This window comes from Rhinolophus hipposideros (assembly GCF_964194185.1).
Source record: "Rhinolophus hipposideros genome assembly, chromosome: 24".
NCBI lineage: Eukaryota > Metazoa > Chordata > Mammalia > Chiroptera > Rhinolophidae > Rhinolophus > Rhinolophus hipposideros.
In genome coordinates, this window is record NC_138070.1 from 20,022,198 (window position 1) to 20,041,022 (window position 18,825).

General features: G+C 43.4%; 1 protein-coding gene across 6 annotated transcripts in view; it reads left to right on the forward strand.

Moving 5' to 3' along the window:
• The window catches only part of SFI1 (SFI1 centrin binding protein), a gene marked incomplete at its 3' end in the record, with an annotated part of 76,539 nt that overhangs the window by 10,480 nt on the left and 47,234 nt on the right, over window positions 1-18,825 (forward strand). For 3 of the 6 annotated variants that reach the window (XR_013992445.1, XM_081036509.1, XM_081036511.1), the window contains exons 3-6: window positions 2,276-2,449; window positions 3,721-3,792; window positions 16,644-16,754; window positions 17,718-17,812. Coding sequence is in view for 4 of the 6 variants with exons in the window: in XM_081036509.1 (XP_080892635.1) it covers window positions 2,276-2,449; window positions 3,721-3,792; window positions 16,644-16,754; window positions 17,718-17,812 (452 nt within the window). The remainder of the gene's footprint in view (window positions 1-2,275; window positions 2,450-3,720; window positions 3,793-16,643; window positions 16,755-17,717; window positions 17,813-18,825) is intronic. The other 3 variants (XR_013992446.1, XM_081036510.1, XM_081036512.1) reach the window with 1 other exon arrangement.

Below are 18,825 nucleotides of genomic sequence, written 5' to 3' on the forward strand. Positions count from 1 at the left end.
GGCATGCCTTCCGGTAGGCACTTTTGGATGAACATTTTCAAATTCTTCTTACTTTCATCTTTCTGTACTTCTTGGCTAATCACTCTTCCTATTGACATTAAAAAATGGTAATTGTACTACTATGTTTTTAATTAAGCTGGGCTCCTCCCCTGTTCTTCATGATTTTTGGCTTACTGATAACTGTGTTTTTAAAGTGCCTTCTGTTTCATTCATTTCGTATTTCTTCAGTCCTTTCCATCCTGACCTTCCATAATTTAACAAATGTTTTATGAGTACCTACTCTGTGCCTGGCAGTGTGTTAGGGGCTGAATACTTATTAGCAAATAAAAATGGTCTGTCATCATTAGGCGTGCAGATAGATTAAGGGAAACAGATATAAGTAAGTAGATACATAGTTTTAGTTTGTGAACCAATGGTTCAATATAGTCATTACTTCAGTGTTTATTTGACTTTATAGAACATAATTACTGCAAATAACGAGAATCAACTATATCTCTATCTATGTATATATACCTATATATCTATATCTATATTTTTGTCCCTGAATCATTTCAGAGTAAGTTGAGGCCAGTTGTCTCAAAAGTGTTATAGCAAAAAGAAAACAAGAAAATATAAGAAAAATAAAAGAAAACAAAAAATATAAAATATTCCCTTTCGTTCCTATCCTTTTGGTTCCAGGATCACATATTGCATTTTGTCTTTTTGCTCTCCTTTAACTTGGAACTCTTTCTCAGTCTTTCCTTATTTTTCATGACCTCAATAGTTTTGAAGAGTTCAGACCACTTTAACCTTTTATGAATACTTCTCAATTTGGGTTTGTTCAGTGTTTCTTAAAGGTTAGTAAAATTCAGGTTAGGCATTTTTGGCAGGAATATCACAGAAGTGATGCTGTGTTCTCAGTGCATCAATATCAGGAAACATCATGTTGATTTGGTCCCATTACCATTGATGTTAACTTTTATCACTTGCTTAAGATGTTGTCTGCCAGGTTTCTTCACAATAAAGTAGTAAGTATTTTGTGGGGAAATACTTTTTGAAACTACATTAATATCATGTTCCTCGTCCAACTAGCACCTCCTTGTTTTTGGGTCCATTGATGATTCTTGTCTGAATCAATTATTCCTAAATGATACTTCTCTAATTTTCTCATTCCTTCTACCATGTTTCCCCGAAAATAAGACCTAGCCAGACAATCAGCTCTAATGCGTCTTTTGGAGCAAAAATTAATATAAGAACCAGTCTTATTTTACTATAATATAAGACCTGGTCTTATATAAGATCAGACCGGGTCTAATATAATATAATGTAAGATAAAACTGGGTCTTATATTAATTTTTGCTCCAAAAGATGCATTAGAGCTGATTGTCCAGCTAGGTCTTATTTTCGGGGAAACACGGTAAGTTTAATTGGCATTCTACTGCAAAGTAGAGCTTTCCATTCTCCCACATGATACATATATGTAAGTTTGTATTTATATCAGTATGGATTTATGGATTCTTATTTTATTCAGTGGGTTTTCATCTATTACAGTTAAAATTGTCCCAGATTTGGCCAGTAAGAGCCCTTTCAAGCTGGCTCCTGTGTTCTTTTGACATACCCCCATCATTCTTGAACACTTCTTTATTTTCTGACCCAAAAAGATATTCCAGGCTCATCTTGTGTTTTCCTTGTTCCAGACCTGAAAAATCAGCTGTATCTCCAAGGAGCCCTGGTTCTTTTTAGTCGGGAATGGTACTTTATAAACAATATTTAAGCCCTAGGTGTGCTCACTGCTAATGGGATGGCACTGCTTCTAGGTATTTCCTGCAGGCAAAGCTCTGCCATACATTTTTTTAGAATCATGAGTTCATCCCAATAATGTTTCTAAATGGGATTAAAAATCAGAAATTTAGTGTTTAGTAAAAGTACGTGGTTTCATATTGATATAAAAGTCACTATCTGAAAATCATTCCTAATTGTTTTTTATGTAAAGGAATCTGTTTCTAATTTGTAAACGATCACCTTTAAAATAACACATTAAAATGTCAGGACTAATGACTCCCGGGTACCCATTAGCTCTGTAGTGCCTGCCTACAGCCGACTCAGCAGTGCCCACCTCCTGTGGCTGGCAGGTATTTCTGTGAGAGATTGGGCTGCTTATTGTTTTTGAAGCATAGTTATTAATCAGACTGTCTCAATGAGCTTATCTGTTCAATTTTGCTTGTATGTTAAAAGGTATTTGCATCATATGCAGAGATTTGATTCTGTCCTTTCCCCCTTCCTCCTCAAATTTAAGGTCTTTTAGGGATGGTGCAGTTAAGAAACTTTATTCTCCAAAGATACTGTCCAAGAAGAAGTCTTCTGCCTTCTCTGGAATCCGGAGTGAGATACCTCATGCTGGTCATCCTGTGCAGTATCGTGCCTCACATGCTCGGACCCAAAGGGGTCGGTTAAGAGAATTGCACATCAGGTGAGCTTGCAAGTGGTCGCATGCCTGCAGTGACGTTTCCATTGTTCTCCCTTCTTGGTTAAACTGAGGGGATGATTCTTAGTCTCCTATCTCAGCTATTTGGATAATTGGATACCTTGGTAACTGCTCTTTATGGCAGAAAGTTTAGAAGAAAAGGATATTTAGGACTCTGCAGACAAAATCTGTCATTGAGTGTTTTCATTCGTGTTCTCTAGTTGTACCCCATAATGTGTAGCTATAAAGATTCTTCCAGAAAAAGTCTAAACATGGTCCAAGAAAAGTTATTTTTTTTCTTACTCTTGATTAGGTCTATCAAAGGCATCCATTTATGCATTCAACAAAATTTATCATGTACCTGCTTGGCCAGGTGTTCTGCTAGGTACTGAGCATACAGGTGAATAAGACATTCCTGGTCCACGACCTCATGAAAGCTTAAAATCAGGTAGGCTTGACAGACTGCTAAACAAGCCACAACAACAAAGTATGATAAGTGCAATGAAAGGAGAAAATGTGGTACCACGGGCCCATGTGGCAAGGACAGCCACGCTAGTGTAGCCAGCAGTGATTTTCTGGAGGAAACAGAGTTTAAGCAAAGTCCTGAAGGATAATGTAAGGATAAGCCAGATAAAGGGCAGGAGGAAGAAGAGCTATCTAAGTCAAACCTAGAGATTAACAGGCCAAGACAAGCCAACGTTTTTGTGTGTACCAGGACTGTGCTAAGTACTGGGGATACTGTAAGATACGGTCCTTGCTCTCGGGCTCACAGTGCAGACGGAACAGCAGGCACCCTGTGAGCCCATAGCTGTGATTTGGTGTCATAATGTTGCACCGGGGGTTGGAACAGAGTGGTGAGAGTACAAAGCTACTCACTCTGTTAGGGTTGGGGAAGGTCCAGGAAGGCTTCACATAGGAGCAAGCATTGGAGATGAGAATTGATGGGTAACTGGGCATTTGCCAGGCATTTTAGGCAGGAAGAATAATATGAACAAAAGCATTATCATGTACTTCCTTTTCCTCAATTCTGCAGTCTTCCTTTACAAAATACTTGATACTGAAAATATTTTAAAAAAAAATAATTGCTTGATTTTAACTTGCGACATCTTTCCCATCCTATGCTCTGTTTGATGCAAGATTAGCTGTGATTCACCTTTTGACTCATACTAGCATCTCTCCCCCTGGGACCTTAAAGTTTCCTTCTCCTTTCTTGAAAGCTGATGACATAAGCCAAATGGAGTTTTAAAATGTGTGTGTCCTTTCTTTCCTTCTTTCAGATGTGTGGCCAGAAAGTTCTTATACTTGTGGATTCGAAAGACTTTTGGAAGAGTATTTCCCTCTAAAGCCAGGTAGTATTAGCTCAGAACACAAAACTGCGGAGTTCATTCTGGGTTTTTGTTTTGTATTAGGCCCTTATATAACCTTTATAATGGCATGTATGCCATTCCTCCCCTGCACCTCTCCCTGCCTCTGGCAGGCATATAACATAATGGTAATTTAATACATTAGTTTGACTGATTGAGTGTATGAAGGAATGGTAAGTAAACCAGGACACCTAAGGTCCTCTGGGGAAAAAAGTATTTGCCCAGAAGAAGTAAAGGAGCTTTTTCAGCACACTGGCAAGAAGGACAAATTGATATGATCTAGGCCAGAACCTGGGGAAAAAGTTGGCATTGGCAATGGGAATGACATTTTAGTCAAGATAATCAAGTCCCTCTGCCATAGCTTCACTTTGTACAAGCCACCACCCACTACTTCAGGTTTTGGTTGATAGTTTTAGCTACGGTGCCCAGAGTGGACTGTAAGGAAGAGCCCCGGGGGTCCAGGACACTGTGCAGGATGTAGTGGGGTGGAGAGAAGGGGCCAGTGTAGGGTATGCTTCAGACGGAGAATTGGCAACTATTGAGAATGTATTTTAAAAACTGAGATGTTAAGGTTTCTCAGCCCCTTTCCTCTCCCCTTTACCACAACCTTTCCTGTTTTGTTTTTCTGAGTCCAGCTTTCCTAATCTGGAACATTTCATTCACGGTCTCTGAAACAAATTTGGCCTGTGTTTTTTGTGCTTCTTTTCTTGTTCTCAGTTGGAGAATTGATCTGAATTTCCTAGTTTGCCATTTATTGGAAGTCTCTCTCTTTTTTTTAATTGAATTGAGTATTTATTTTTCCCCAGTTAGCTTAGAAGTTATATACTCTACTACTTTTACAGACTTCCCTAAAGAATATAATATACAGTAGTCCCCTAATGTGTGATTTTGCTTTTTGCAGATTATACCGTGGTTAATCATGGTACAAAAATATTCAATGGAAAATTCCAGAAATAAACAATTCATAAGTTTTTAAATGCTTATCCTTCTGAGTATTGTGATGAAATCTCACACCATCCCACTCTGTCTCACCAGGGCCATGAATCATCCCAGAGCATCCATGCGCTACCTGCCCTGTTAGTCACTTAGTAGCCGTCTCAGTTATCAGATCAATTGTTGTGGTATCACAATGCTTGTGTTCAAGTAACCTTTAATTTACTTTATAATGGCCCCAAAGTGCGAGAGTAGTGATGCTGGCAATTCAGATATGCCTAAGAGAAGCCATAAAGTACTTCCTTCAAGTGAAAAGGTGAAAGTTCTCAACTTAAAAGAAAAGAAAAAAAAATCATATGCTGAGGTTGCCAAGAACTGCAGTAAGAATCTTCTATCCATGAAATTGCGAAGAAGGAAGAACCAATTAGTGTTAGTTTGCTGAGAGAGACTACATTCACATAACATTTATTACAGTATATTATAGTTTTATTCTATTATTGTTGTTAATCTCTTACTATACCTAATTTATAAATTAAACTTTATCATACCTATGTAAGTATAGGAAAAAACAATATATTTGGGATTTAACATTCTGTGGTTTAGGGATCCACTGGGGGTTTTGAAATGTATCTCCTGCGAATAAGGGGCGACTACTGTGTATCTTTAATTTGTTGAAGTCTAATGTTAATTGGTCCTTTTTTAAAAAAAAAGATTTTTTTTTTATTGGGGAAGGGGAACAGGACTTTATTGGAGAATAGTGTGTACTTCCAGGACTTTTTTTTCCAAGTCAAGTTGTTGTCCTTTCAATCTTAGTTGTGGAGAGTGCCATTCAGCTTCAAGTTGTTGTCCTTTCAGTCTTAGTTGTGGAGGGCGCAGCTCAGCTCCAGGTCCAATTGCCGTTGCTAGTTGCAGGGGGTGCAGCCCACCATCCCTTGCGGGACTCGAGGAGTTAAACTGGCAACCTTGTGGTTGAGAGCCCACTGGCCCATATGGGAATCGAACTGGCAGCCTTTGGAGTTAGGAGCATGGAGCTCCAACCACCTGAGCCACTGGGCCGGCCACTGTTGCTCATTTTTTATGTGAAATTAATTTTTCTGAACTTTTAGAGGCGAGTTTCGGTTAAGCTTTCCTTCTTATGTCATTTATGTAGTGTTCACAAATAGGGTGGCTGCTTCTAGAGGATATCCTGGTTCTTGTCTGTGGGGACAAAGCCCCAAAAAACAGTTTCCAGGCTCTCGGCCTCACATAGAAAGGTGCTGGCTCGGGTAGTAAATGGCCATCAACTGTGATCAGATGGCCAGCAGCTGTGGCTAGTTGGCTGTCAGCTGTAACCCGTAGGCCATTGGCCACTAATATAACGGCTGTGGCTACGCTAGCAGAAAGGAATGGGGGCTAGCAAGAAGATGGTGGCTGGCAAGTGCGGACTGCTGTTAGGCAGATTATGTAGATCCTGCTTCCTGTGTCTCCAGCCCAGCCGCCAGCGAGAATATATTGGTTTGACTCCCCTTTCTATGGCTCCGTGGGTGTTCCTTTTTGGCCTCACCATGTCCTGCGTTCTTATGAGGGGAGCGGGAGAAGAGACCCCGCCGGACGCCCTGCGTGACAAATGGCGCAGCGAGCAGGGTCCCCTGCGTGACGCATGGCATAGTCGGCAGGACACGGTGCTGGCCAAAGCTTTCCGAAGGGCAGTGGAGCGGTTTGTGCTTGTGAAAGCTCGGTCTGAGGAAGGGGAAGGCCGGGAGGAGCAGCTGCCGGAGAGCTCGATTCCCGTGGAGAGCTCGATTCCCGTGGAGGGCTGGAAAGACGTGGATGGTTCCCCAACCAGCAGAGGCCGGAGAAAGCGGAGAAAGCGAAGGTTGTTGCCACCCTGTGGGCTGGGAAGTGCTTGCTGAGGCAGCCTGGATGCCGGACTTGTCCCAGGAGGAAATGCATGCTGAGTCCTCCGTGGGACAAGAGGGTGAGGTTAAGGTCATCCCTCACCCCCAGGACAGCCCTGGCGAATGACTATGGACTATGGGGAATTGTCTTCCATCCCTAATTTAATGGACGCTTGACTGTTTGGGAACATACCACCATGTAGTGGGACTGGCGGATGTTTGCTTTTGTGTCTTGACTGGCCGCCATTGAGAATATGTAAGCACCTTGATGTGAGCCGCTGTTGTTCCAGCACAGTACCCGAGAGGCCCAGAGAGAGAGTGGCAGTGCCCTGAGAGCCCTGGCTGTGTCCAGGAAGTCTGGCTGTGCCCAGAGAGAGTGGCAGTGCCCTGAGAGCCCTGGCTGAGTCCAGGAAGTCTGGCTGTGCCCAGAGAGAGTGGCAGTGCCCTGAGAGCCCTGGCTGAGTCCAGGAAGTCTGGCTGTGCCCAGAGAGAGTGGCAGTGCCCTGAGAGCCCTGGCTGTGTCCAGGAAGTCTGGCTGTGCCCAGAGAGAGTGGCAGTGCCCTGAGAGCCCTGGCTGTGTCCAGGAAGTCTGGCTGTGCCCAGAGAGAGTGGCAGTGCCCTGAGAGCCCTGGCTGTGTCCAGGAAGTCTGGCTGTGCCCAGAGAGAGTGGCAGTGCCCTGAGAGCCCTGGCTGTGTCCAGGAAGTCTGGCTGTGCCCAGAGAGAGTGGCAGTGCCCTGAGAGCCCTGGCTGAGTCCAGGAAGTCTGGCTGTGCCCAGAGAGAGTGGCAGTGCCCTGAGAGCCCTGGCTGAGTCCAGGAAGTCTGGCTGTGCCCAGAGAGAGTGGCAGTGCCCTGAGAGCCCTGGCTGAGTCCAGGAAGTCTGGCTGTGTCCAGAGAGAGTGGCAGTGCCCTGAGAAACTCTGGCTGTGCCCGGGGAGACTGGTGGTACCCTAAGAAGCCCAGGAAGTCTGGCTGTGCCCAGAAGTACTGTGGTGGTGCCCTGAGAAAACCTGGCTGTGCCCGGGGAAACAGGTGGTACCCTAAGAAGCCCAGGAAGTCTGGCTGTGCCCAGAGAGAGTGGCAGTGCCCTGAGAGGCCCTGGCTCAGTCTAGGAAGTCTGGCTGTGCCCAGAGAGAGTGGCAGTGCCCTGAGAGGCCCTGGCTGAGTCCAGGAAGTCTGGCTGTGCCCAGAGAGAGTGGCAGTGCCCTGAGAGGCCCTGGCTGAGTCCAGGAAGTTTGGCTGTGTCCAGAGAGAGTGGCAGTGCCCTGAGAAAACCTGGCTGTGCCCGGGGAAACAGGTGGTACCCTAAGAAGCCCAGAATGTCTGGCTGTGCCCAGGAGAACTGGTGGTGCCCTGAGAAACCCTGGCTGTGCTCAGAGAGCCTGGCTGTGTCCAGGATATTCCATTCACCTCCAGGCTCCTCGCATAGAGACCCTCGCGGAAGACACTTGTCGCGTAGATTGTGAGGCGAGACCCTGTAGGGGTGGAGTGTGGGGACAAAGCCCCAAAAAACAGTTTCCAGGCTCTCGGCCTCACATAGAAAGGTGCTGGCTCGGGTAGTAAATGGCCATCAACTGTGATCAGATGGCCAGCAGCTGTGGCTAGTTGGCCGTCAGCTGTAACCCGTAGGCCATTGGCCACTAATATAACGGCTGTGGCTACGCTAGCAGAAAGAATGGGGGCTAGCAAGAAGATGGTGGCTGGCAAGCACGGACTGCTGTTAGGCAGATTATGTAGATCCTGCTTCCTGTGTCTCCAGCCCAGCCGCCAGCGAGAATATATTGGTTTGATTCCCCTATCTATGGCTCCGTGGGTGTTCCTTTTTGGCCTTACCGTGTCCTGCGTTCTTATGAGGGGAGCGGGACCAGAGACCCCACATGACACCCTGCACGACATCGTCCTCTACCATTCTTGGTCTGACCCTTTCTTTGCTTGTCTCTATTCCCTCTCCTGCTCAGTTTCTTTCATTTTTTAAATTTTTCTTTCTTTAATTATTTATTTATTTAAATTTTTATTGGGGAACAGTGTGTTTTTCCATGACCATCACCTCCAAGTCAAGTCATTGTTTTCAATCTAGTTGTGGAGGTCACAGCTCACTGGCCCATGTGGGAATTAAACCGGGGACCTTGGTGTTATGAGCACAGCGCTCCAACCACTGAGCAAAAACTATTCGCCCACCTGCGGCTCAGCTCCAATCTCAAGCCGTTGTTTTCAATCTAGTTGTGGAGGGCGCACTCACTGGCCCATGTGGGAATCGAACCGGCGACCTTGGTGTTATGAGCACTGCGCTCTAACCACGAAGCCAACTGGCTGCCCCCTTTTTAAAAAAATTTTTCAATTACAATTGGCATGCAATATTAGTTTCAGGTGTCTCTTCTGCTCAATTTCTATTCTATTCCCAACAGTTTCTTCTCAGTATGAAGCCCTTTCCTCAAAGGGAACTTGACAGATCAGTTTTGAGACTCTAGGGCTGGATTACTCCAGCTGTTTCAATTCTTTTTATGTGAGCCCTGGTAGTGAAAAAGACAAAACCCTCAGTTTCAGCTCCAGGTCTCAAATTGGGCCTCTGGACTTTCCAGTGACTACTTACTGGCTGTCTTGGGGAATCTCATGTTCTCACGTTCCACAGGTACCACCTCATTGCTCCTTCTTATGTACAAATGTTCATACCATGCAGGTCTTTTGACTGTGGGTTGTTTGTCCTCACATGCTTGCATTTTGGATTCATGGGCCTATCTTGTGACCTAGTTTTGTTGTAATTGATACATGAGTTTTTGGTTTTGCTACATGGCTGCCTGGTGTGTTTTATGCGGATTCAGAGATTGAAAAATTATGCTGCTGCTTCCTCTTTTCCCCAAATCCTTTTCTTATTTAATTTTATTTAACTTACATGTGACCCATATTTAACTGGAAACTTCTTTTCAAATAATACCTATTTATATTCCAAGTAGTTGAGAAATGCTGATTGTATTAGTTAGAAATGACTAAGAGAAAGTCTTGACAGTGGCTTAAACAAACTTGGATTTGCTTTTTCTCAGAAGCAGTCTAGAGGTTGGTATCGGTTCAGCTGTTCAGTGATGCCATCAAAAACTCAGGCTTCTAATACCTTTCTATTAGGTTGGTGCAAAATTAATTGCAGTTTAAAAGTAACAGTTGCAAAAACTGCAATTACCTTTATACCAACCTAGTTCCCTGTCCTTAGCATATTGGCCCTTTGTCCTCAGAGATGACACCACAGTTGCAAGATGACTGTTCTAGCTTTACACAGGAAGAAGGGGGAAGGGTGGTGTCAGCTCTCTTTGTCTCTTTATCAGGAAAACAAAACTTTACCAGAAACCCCCAGCTGCATTCTGCTTCTGTCTCATTGGCCAGAGCTATTCACTGGCCTCCTTTAGCTACAGAGGAGGCTAGGAAAAAACCTTTCTAGCCTCTGTCACGGATGCCCATGTGGAAGCAGAGGCTTGGCAATAGGTGTTTCCAGTGGGTTAGCCAGTGACCGGTGTCTGCCACATTGCTTTACTTTCTCTCTTTACTTTCTTTCCTCTGGAGTTGTGGCAGGGTATAGGGGAAAGAATACTGGACTGGAGTTTAAGAGACCCGAGTTTTGGTTCTAACCCAGACCCTAGCTAATTGTTTGATCTAAGGATAAGTTACGGCCCTGGGCCTCAGTTTCTCAAATTGTAAAATGTGAGAGGAGAATATTTGCTCTCTTAGCATCTACCAGAATTAGAAGTCTGATACTGTGTTTCCTTAGAAATTTGTGATGGGGTGGTTGTTTTCAACTTGCGGTCTTTCTTTTTAATTTTTTTGGGGGAAGGGGAACAGGACTTTATTGGGGAACAGTGTGTACTTCCAGGACTTTTTTCCAAGTCAAGTTGTTGTCCTTTCAATCTTAGTTATGGAGGGTGCCATTCAGCTTCAGGTTGTTGTCCTTTCAGTCTTAGTTGTGGAGGACGCAGCTCAGCTCCAGGTCCAGTTGCCGTTGCTAGTTGTCAGTTGCTAGTTGCAGGGGGCGCAGCCCACCATCCCTTGCGGGAGTCGAACCGGCAACCTTGTGGTTGAGAGGATGTGCTCCAACCAACTGAGCCATCCGGGAGCACAGCAATCTTAGTTGCAGGGGGCGAAGCCCACCATCCCTTGAGGGAGTGAGGAATCGAACTGGCAATCTTGTGGTTGAGAGCTCACTGGCCCATGTGGGGATCGTACCGGCAGCCTTTGGAGTTAGGAGCACGGAGCTCGAACCGCCTGAGCCACCGGGTCGGCCCTTTTTTTTAAAAAATCAGGTGGCTAGTTACTTTGGGGAGGGTTGGGCATATTGATCTGTGGGTTTTTGGTTTTATTTTTTTTTGGTCTTTTTCCATACTGAATTATTTATTTCTCACTTTTAGGAATATTAGTGGGGAATGAATGATATCATACCAGAAACTAGAATAATGCCTTTATGTTCTTGGAGAAAATCGTAATTTTTATAAACTGGAGTTGCTTTATCATTAATAAACTAAACCAAAGTTACCCTTGAATTAGGAGGGCAAAAATAATACAGTATGTGTCCATATATAAGGCAGTCTTAAATATGAGGTCGTCACCTATTTTTCTCTGCAGAAAAGATCTGAACAAAATTTTTGGCTAATTTGGGAAGTAGATAAAACGGTCATGTCCATTTATGGTATAAATTCATCAATATTTCTTCCTCATTCTTAGCTAATAGCTTTCTTTCCTGTTTTCTTGAGAAAACAGAAGCAGCAGAAGAGCCTTCCACAAGCTCTCTCCACTACATCTACCCAGTGCCAGCATCTGTCACCGTGTAGCCTGCTTTCCCTACTGTTAGGCAGATGAACTATCCAAGTTGTCATCTGTGGCAAAATCCTTGATTTTTGTATTATATTCCTCTTGTGTCTACTCAAGACCATCACCCTAGCAGTTTGGTTTTTTTTGGCTATTCTGCATCATTGATTTCCCCCTCTATACTGGGTCATTTGCACCAGCATATAATGCAGTTATTTTTCCCATCCAGAAAAAAAAAATTCTCTTTGACCTTTCTTCATCCTGCAGCTAGCTCTCCATCTCTTTGTTCCCCTTTACATCTAATCTCCTGGCCATACTCAGTGTCTCTAAAACATCTTCTTGGAGTCTTTTTAAAATCCATCCCACAAGGCTTTAGATTCTAGCACTCCACCCAAACCGTTTTTGTTAAGGCCACTAAATTTGCTGAAATCAGTGGTGACCTCTTAAACTTCCTCTTACTTGACCTACCAAGAAGCGTTAGATAATCCGTCCTTCTTCAAAAAGCCCTTTCTCACCACTTGCAGGTCTCCAACCTCTCATGGTTTTCCTTCCATTTTGACTGCTTCTTCTAACTCTCTTTTGTTGGTTCCTCCTCCTCTGAATACCCTACACCAAATCTTTGCACTGCTTCTGTGTCTCACAACCGTGGCAATCTCATCAAACCTGATGATGATTCCCAAATATATACATCCAGCACAGACCTCTTCTTTGAACGCCAGACTGCTACATACACGATAGCTCCATATACGACAGCTCCACTGTGTGTCTAATAGATGTCACAGCTTAATATGCCCAAACCTGAAATCTGGATCTTCCCCACAAAGCTCCCTGCTGATTCTTCCCCTCTTGGTTAATGGAAACTCCCTGCGACTCAAACCTGGGAGTCATCCTTGACTTCTCTTGTTTGCCAACACCCAATTTAAATGCCAAAATTATGGTGATTCAGCCTTCAGAGTATATCCAGACTCCAACCTCTTTTCTGCACCTCTAGTTGCTACCATCCTGGTCCAAACCATCATCTCTCCCATGAATGAGTCCATGAACCTCCTCACAGATCTGCTTCTGGCCTTGCCCCTAGTCAGTCTCTTCTCAACAGGTAGCCTGAGCTAAGTCATGTCACTCATGTCTGCTCAGATCTCAGGTGGCTTCCCATCCTGCTTAGAGTAAAAGACATAATCCTTACTGTAGCCTGCAATGCCAATGAACTTTTGTTTTACCTGTCTATAGATATTTTTTCATGTCTGCGGTCATTATTTTTCATATTCAAGAGCTATTTCTTGTTCGCTGAATGTTCCTTTTCTTTTTTAATAGCATCTTGGAAGCTCAGTCTTTTTGAGAATAACGTAGTGATTTGTTTTTAAGATTTTTGTCCATATTGCCTGTTTGTTTTTTTTTTTTTTGAGCTCTTTTTTTCAGTGTGCTCTCGGTCATTGTCTCATGTTGAAACCTTCCCTCAAATGTCAAGAGATCCTTTTAATTCTCTGTTTATATTTGAGTTAGGCACAAAACGCTAATTTTAGAAGCTTTTATATGTACGCATTAGGACACGTAAGTCAAAGGCTTCACTTTAGGCTTTTGAGTAGAGAGCAGACACTTTCACTGGAACCTCCTGCTGCTGGTATCTGCAGGCCTTTTCCCTTTGGTTGATCAGTTTTCCCCAGAGGAAAGGAATCCTCCAAACTTTTTCTAGGGTAGGGTGGAAGTGGGTGTCAGCTGTTTAAGCTTGGCTGCAAGTTCAGTATGTAGACTCTTGTTTAGCACCCTCTCCAGAGCTTGGCCAGTGGCCCTCTGGTTAATCCTCTCCAGAGGTAAACCTGAGTTTCTGCTTGGGTGAATAACAAGATCCAGGGGTGAAATTGCTTCTGACTCACAGGCTTGCAGATAATTCTGTATTTCATCTACACCCAGGACTCCTCCCTTGCTGATGCTTTTCATTCTGCCTTTCCGGAGTTTGTGCCATTGGCTGGTTGTGTCTTGAGTTCTCCACCACAGGACACCTATTTCTCTGCTTTCTCTGATCTGTTGATACAGTTGCCATACACCTGCCCACTTTCCATTGTCTAAAATTTGTTGACATCTCTTATCTATCATCATTGCTCCTATTCTCTTTGTTGGCTTACACCTTTTGAAATGCATTTGCTGTTATTTTAGTAGAGTTTTGGGAAGAGAAGGAAGTAGATGGATAAATATTATATTGTAGAAGGAAGTACATGTGCAAATGGAAGAAAGAGTTCTTTCCCATTAAATGTTTTTAAAAATTATGAACAGAGCTGTTGTTAAAAAATATTTTCAAACGACAGAACTACGTAATGTAGGAAACACCAGTCTTTTATAATCCCACTCAGAGAGAGAACCACTGGTAATAGTTTGGTGTTTTGGAGATCTTTTCCAGGCTTTTCATATATATAATACAATCATTTACATATGTACACACATATATGTTCATATATATGTAAAAATATATATGTGTACACATTCATTTTTAAATATATATATATATTTGGTATGTATTAATAATTCCAACATCAGTACTGGAAATACAAAAAAAATAATTTTTATAAAATGGTATATTATACACACTGTGAGGTAACTTAATTTTTTACCTAACAACTTTTTTGGGCATCTCTCCATTTCAGTATCCTTAGCTCTACTTCATTCATAAAAAAGACTGTATGGGGCGGCAGGTGGCTCAAGCGGTTGGGCTCCATGCTCCTAACGCCGAAGGCTGCCGGTTAGATTCCCACATGGGCCAATGCCAGATGGCTCAGTTGGTTGGAGCGCAGGCTCTGAACCACAAGGTTGCCAGCTCGACTCCCACAAGGGATGGTGGTCTATGTCCCCCGCAGCTAAGATTGAACACGGCACCTTGAGCTGAGCTGCTTCTGAGCTCCTGGATGGCTCAGTTGGTTGGAGCACATCCTCTCAACCACAAGGTTGCCAGTTCGACTCCCGCAAGGGATGGTGGGCTGTGCTCCCTGCAACTAATGGCAACTGGACCTAGAGCTGAGCTGTGCCCTCCACAACTAAGATTGAAAGGACAACAACTTGACTTGGAAAAAGTCCCGGAAGTAGACACTGTTCCCCAAGAAAGTCCAGTTCCTCAGCCCCAATTGAAAAAAAAAAAAAAAGTGAATGCATGGCATCTACTGACTTTAACCTGTTCTTTTCCCCCCACCTCCTTTCTTCCGCCCCCCCCCCCCCACTACAGTTCAAGCCGCTGTTTCTCAGTCCAGTTGGCTCCCTGGCCCATGCTGGTATTATGAGCCTTGCGCTCCCTGCTGGCTGTGGCAGTCGGTCGGCCACTCACAGCAGTTCACGGCAGCTCTCGCTGGCTGGGCTGCCAGCCACTCACGCTGGCTTCCGGCCACTCAAGGCAGCACACGGTAGCACACCCTGGCTCCTGGCCACTCATGCTGGCCACCGGCCACTCATGGCGGCACACAGCAGCCCATGGCAGCCTGCAGCAGCTCATGGCAACTCACGCCAACCTCTGGCTGCTCACAGCAGCCCAGCTCCAGGGAGAGCTGTTGTTCACAATCTTAGCTGTAGAGGGCGCAGCTCACTGGCCAATGTGGGAATCAAACCGGCAACCTCAGCTGGAGCATGACGCTCCAACCACCTGAGCCACCTGGCCGGCGCCACCTATCTTCTTTTGATGGGGATTTGTGATGTTTCTTTCTTTATTTAATTGTTATGACTAATAGTGAGGTGAATTACCATATGTATATCTTTGTAGGCCAATTTCTTTTGTTATTTTTATTTGTGAAGTTTTTAAGTGGGTGAGAAGGAGGTACATGTTAGTAACCTGCAGAACCATGAAAAGAAATTCAAAGTTATTGACAGGACCAGAGTTCTTGAGTTATGAATCACCTTAACAGTGCCTTGTTAGCATGGACAATGTTGCTGCTCTTCTGGTTTCTTGTTACCTTTTTTTCCTCTTTATTTTCTCTTACTTATCTTTGCTGTTGTTATAACTCCCCTGGCCAGATTTCAGTTAAACTATTATTAATATGCTCTATTCCTGTTATGTACTAGGAATACCATTAGGCATTGCTTATTTTATAACTTTTAATCACTTGTGTACGTAAACGAGAAGCAAGCTACTACTTTTTACTAATCAAATAATATTTTTAGGGCCTGCTCGGTGGCTCAGGTGGTTGGAGCATCATACGCATAAGGCCGAGGTCGCCGGTTCGATTCCCACATGGGCCAGTGAGCTGTGCCCTCTATAGCTAAGAATGTGAACAACGGCTCTCCCTGGAGCTGGGCTGCTGTGAGCAGCAGGAGGTTGTAAGCTGCTGTGTGCTGCCGACTGACGACTGATGACTGGCCTCAACCGGGAGGGAGCGCAAGGCTCATAACACCAGCATGGGCCAGGGAGCTGTTTCCTACACAACTAGACTGAGAAACAACGGCTTGAACCGGAGTGGGGGAGGAGGCGGAAGAAGGGGAAATATATATATCTGGTGAATGAAAAAAATGGAGAATGATAATTCTCAACTCGATAGTATTTGAAAAGTCAGATATTTATTTTAATATCTTTAATTGGTAAGATATGTAGTATAAAAATTGTAAGCCTCATTTCTAGTTTAAGTAGCTCTATGGTTTTGTTTTAGTTTTTTCTCCCCTTCTGCCCTCCTCCCCTACACTCCAGTTCAAGCCGTTGTTTCTCAGTCTAGTTGTATAGGACACAGACAACTTCCTGGCTCATGCTGGTATTATGAGCCTTGTTCCCCAACCCTCCCCACCCACCCAGGCAGTTGGTCGCTGGTTGGCTGCTAACAGCAGCTCACGGCAGCTCTCGCCGGCTGTCGGCCGCTCACGATGGCTGCCAGCCACTCACACTGGCTTTCAGCTACTCACGCTAGCCACCGGCTGCTCATGGCAGCACACGGTAGCCCATGCTGGCTGCTGGCTGCTCATGGCGGCACACAGCAGCTCACGCCAACCTCTGGAGCTGTTGTTCACAATCTTAGCTGTAGAGGGCACCTCTCACTGGCCCATGTGGGCATCAAACCGGCAACCTCGGCGGTGCTCCAACCACCTGAGCCACCTGGCCGGCCCAACTCTATGGTTTTGATCTGAAAAAATTAAATATGTGTATTTTCAATCTATTTTGGTATTATCAAATAATGAGCCACACTTTTCTATGAGAAAGCAGTGGCAGTATGAAACTGATTTGGGAATAGATACCAGCTCCAATACCATCATGTATCTCTCTTCGGTTTTTTCATTGCCATAGGTTTTGCTATGAGCAGAGATTACTACGGAAGGTCTTTGAAGAATGGAAAGAACAGTGGTGGGTTTTTCATCGAGAGTGGAAACTCTGTGTTCGAGCCGACTGTCACTACAGGTCAGATTTCATTTATGTTACTTTAAGCGTATGATACAGGTTATCAAATAATTACTTATTGGCACTTTTCTGGTCAAAGTGAGAAAAGTTCTGAATCATTTTCTGTTTTTCTTCAAATGTAAACAAGATCAAAATACTAAACTATATCCAAGCACATGTGCCCACGAGCGCACACATGCAGAGACACTTCTCTAATTCAAGTAACTATCGTGTGTTGGTCTTGCTAATGATTTGAGTAGGGTTTTCTGCCTGACTTTCACTTCTGTATCATTTCTAATTCTGAGAACATTCTATTCTTTAACATAAGCTGTTTTAATTTATACTGATTGTAGGACAAAATAACATGTCCGATATATCTTACACATTGTATATTGAAAATGGTATTCACTCATCATAATCACTTATTTAGGTTCTTTGGGGCAAGGGTTCTGATTTATACATTTCAGGTAAAAACGGACATGTTGAATAATTTTAATGAGGTGGTAGAGTATGAAATCAAGTCTTAGAAAATGGTGTAGTGAAAACATGAAGGGACTGACAGTCTTAATGTGTCTAGCGTATGTATCAAGAAGGAAAAGAAAGGAGAAAGTGTCATTGGTCATGTTTTAGTGCAAAAGAGAAGTAATGCTTTACGGAGTGTGGATATTAAGATGATTAAGATATGACTGGCATTCCCAACATCACAGATTGTGGGTGACGAAGGTAACGATATTCTCAGACGTAAAGCCTTTTTTCCTTCAATGACACTAAGGTGTGGAGAACAACTCTCTATCAAGGGCAGTAGGTTTCTCCAGGATTGTAGAAATGGAATTTTAGATTGTAAGAAATGGAATTTTAGGGTATAGATACGGCTTTTTTGTATCAGAAGTGTCCATGTTAATTTCTCCTGAGTACAGAGCAGACTGGGTGTATCGGATTAAGAATTGTTTTAAAGTAATACCTGTTGCTTTTTTGGCTTCTCAGATATTACTTGTACAATCTGATGTTCCAGACCTGGAAGACCTTCGTGCATCAGCAGCAGGAGACAAGGAACAAGTACTTGAAAGCCGAGAATCATGGTAAGGAAAGGAAGTGCCTGTCGAAAGAAAATAAATGCCCACACTGACTTTTTTTTCTTTGTTAAAACTTTATTTAATTTGATGGTTGCCACATGGGATGGAGGTTGGGTGATGTTTGAAGGGGGAAGGGATTAAGACGTATAAATCTGTAGTTACAAAATAGTCATGGATGTAAAGTATGGCATAGGGAATATAGTTAATAATATTGTAATAACTCTGTATGGTGTCAGATGGGTACTAGATTTATCAGAGTGATCACTTTGTAAGTTATATAAACGTCTAATCACTGTGTTGTACACCTATCTATAACTAATATAATATTGTATGTCAACTGTAATTGAATAAAAAAGGAGACTTTATTTTGTACAAGTAGTTTTAGGTTCACAGCAAAATTGAGGAGAAGGTAACAGCGACTGCCCATATACCTTCTGCCCCCACACATGCATAGCCTCCCCCATTAGCACTAGCCCCCACCAGAGTAGTATATTTGTTAAACAATTGATGAGCCTACACTGATACATCATAACTACCCAAAGTCCATAATTTACATTAGGGTTCACTCCTGGTGTTGTACTTTCTGTGGGTTTGGGCACATATATAATGACACGTATCCATCATGGTATCATACAGAGTACGTTCACTGCCCTAAAATTCCGCTGCGCTTCACCTGCTTATTTCATCCCCTCCCCCAAACCCAACCCCTGGCAACCACTTATCTTTCTCTATCTCCATAGTTTTCCCTTTTCCAGAATGTCATATAGCTGGAATCATGGTATGTAGCCTTTTCAGATTGGATTTTTTTCACTTTGTAATATGCACTTAAGTTTCGTCCACATCTTCAGTTGCTTGATAGCTCATTTATTTTTAGCACTGAATAATATTCCATTGTGTGGATATACCACACTTTATTCACCTACTGAAGGACATATTGGTTGCTTCCAGGTTTGTCCAGTTATAAATAAAGCTGCTATAAATATCCATGTGCAAGTATTTATGTGGACGTAGTTTTTAAC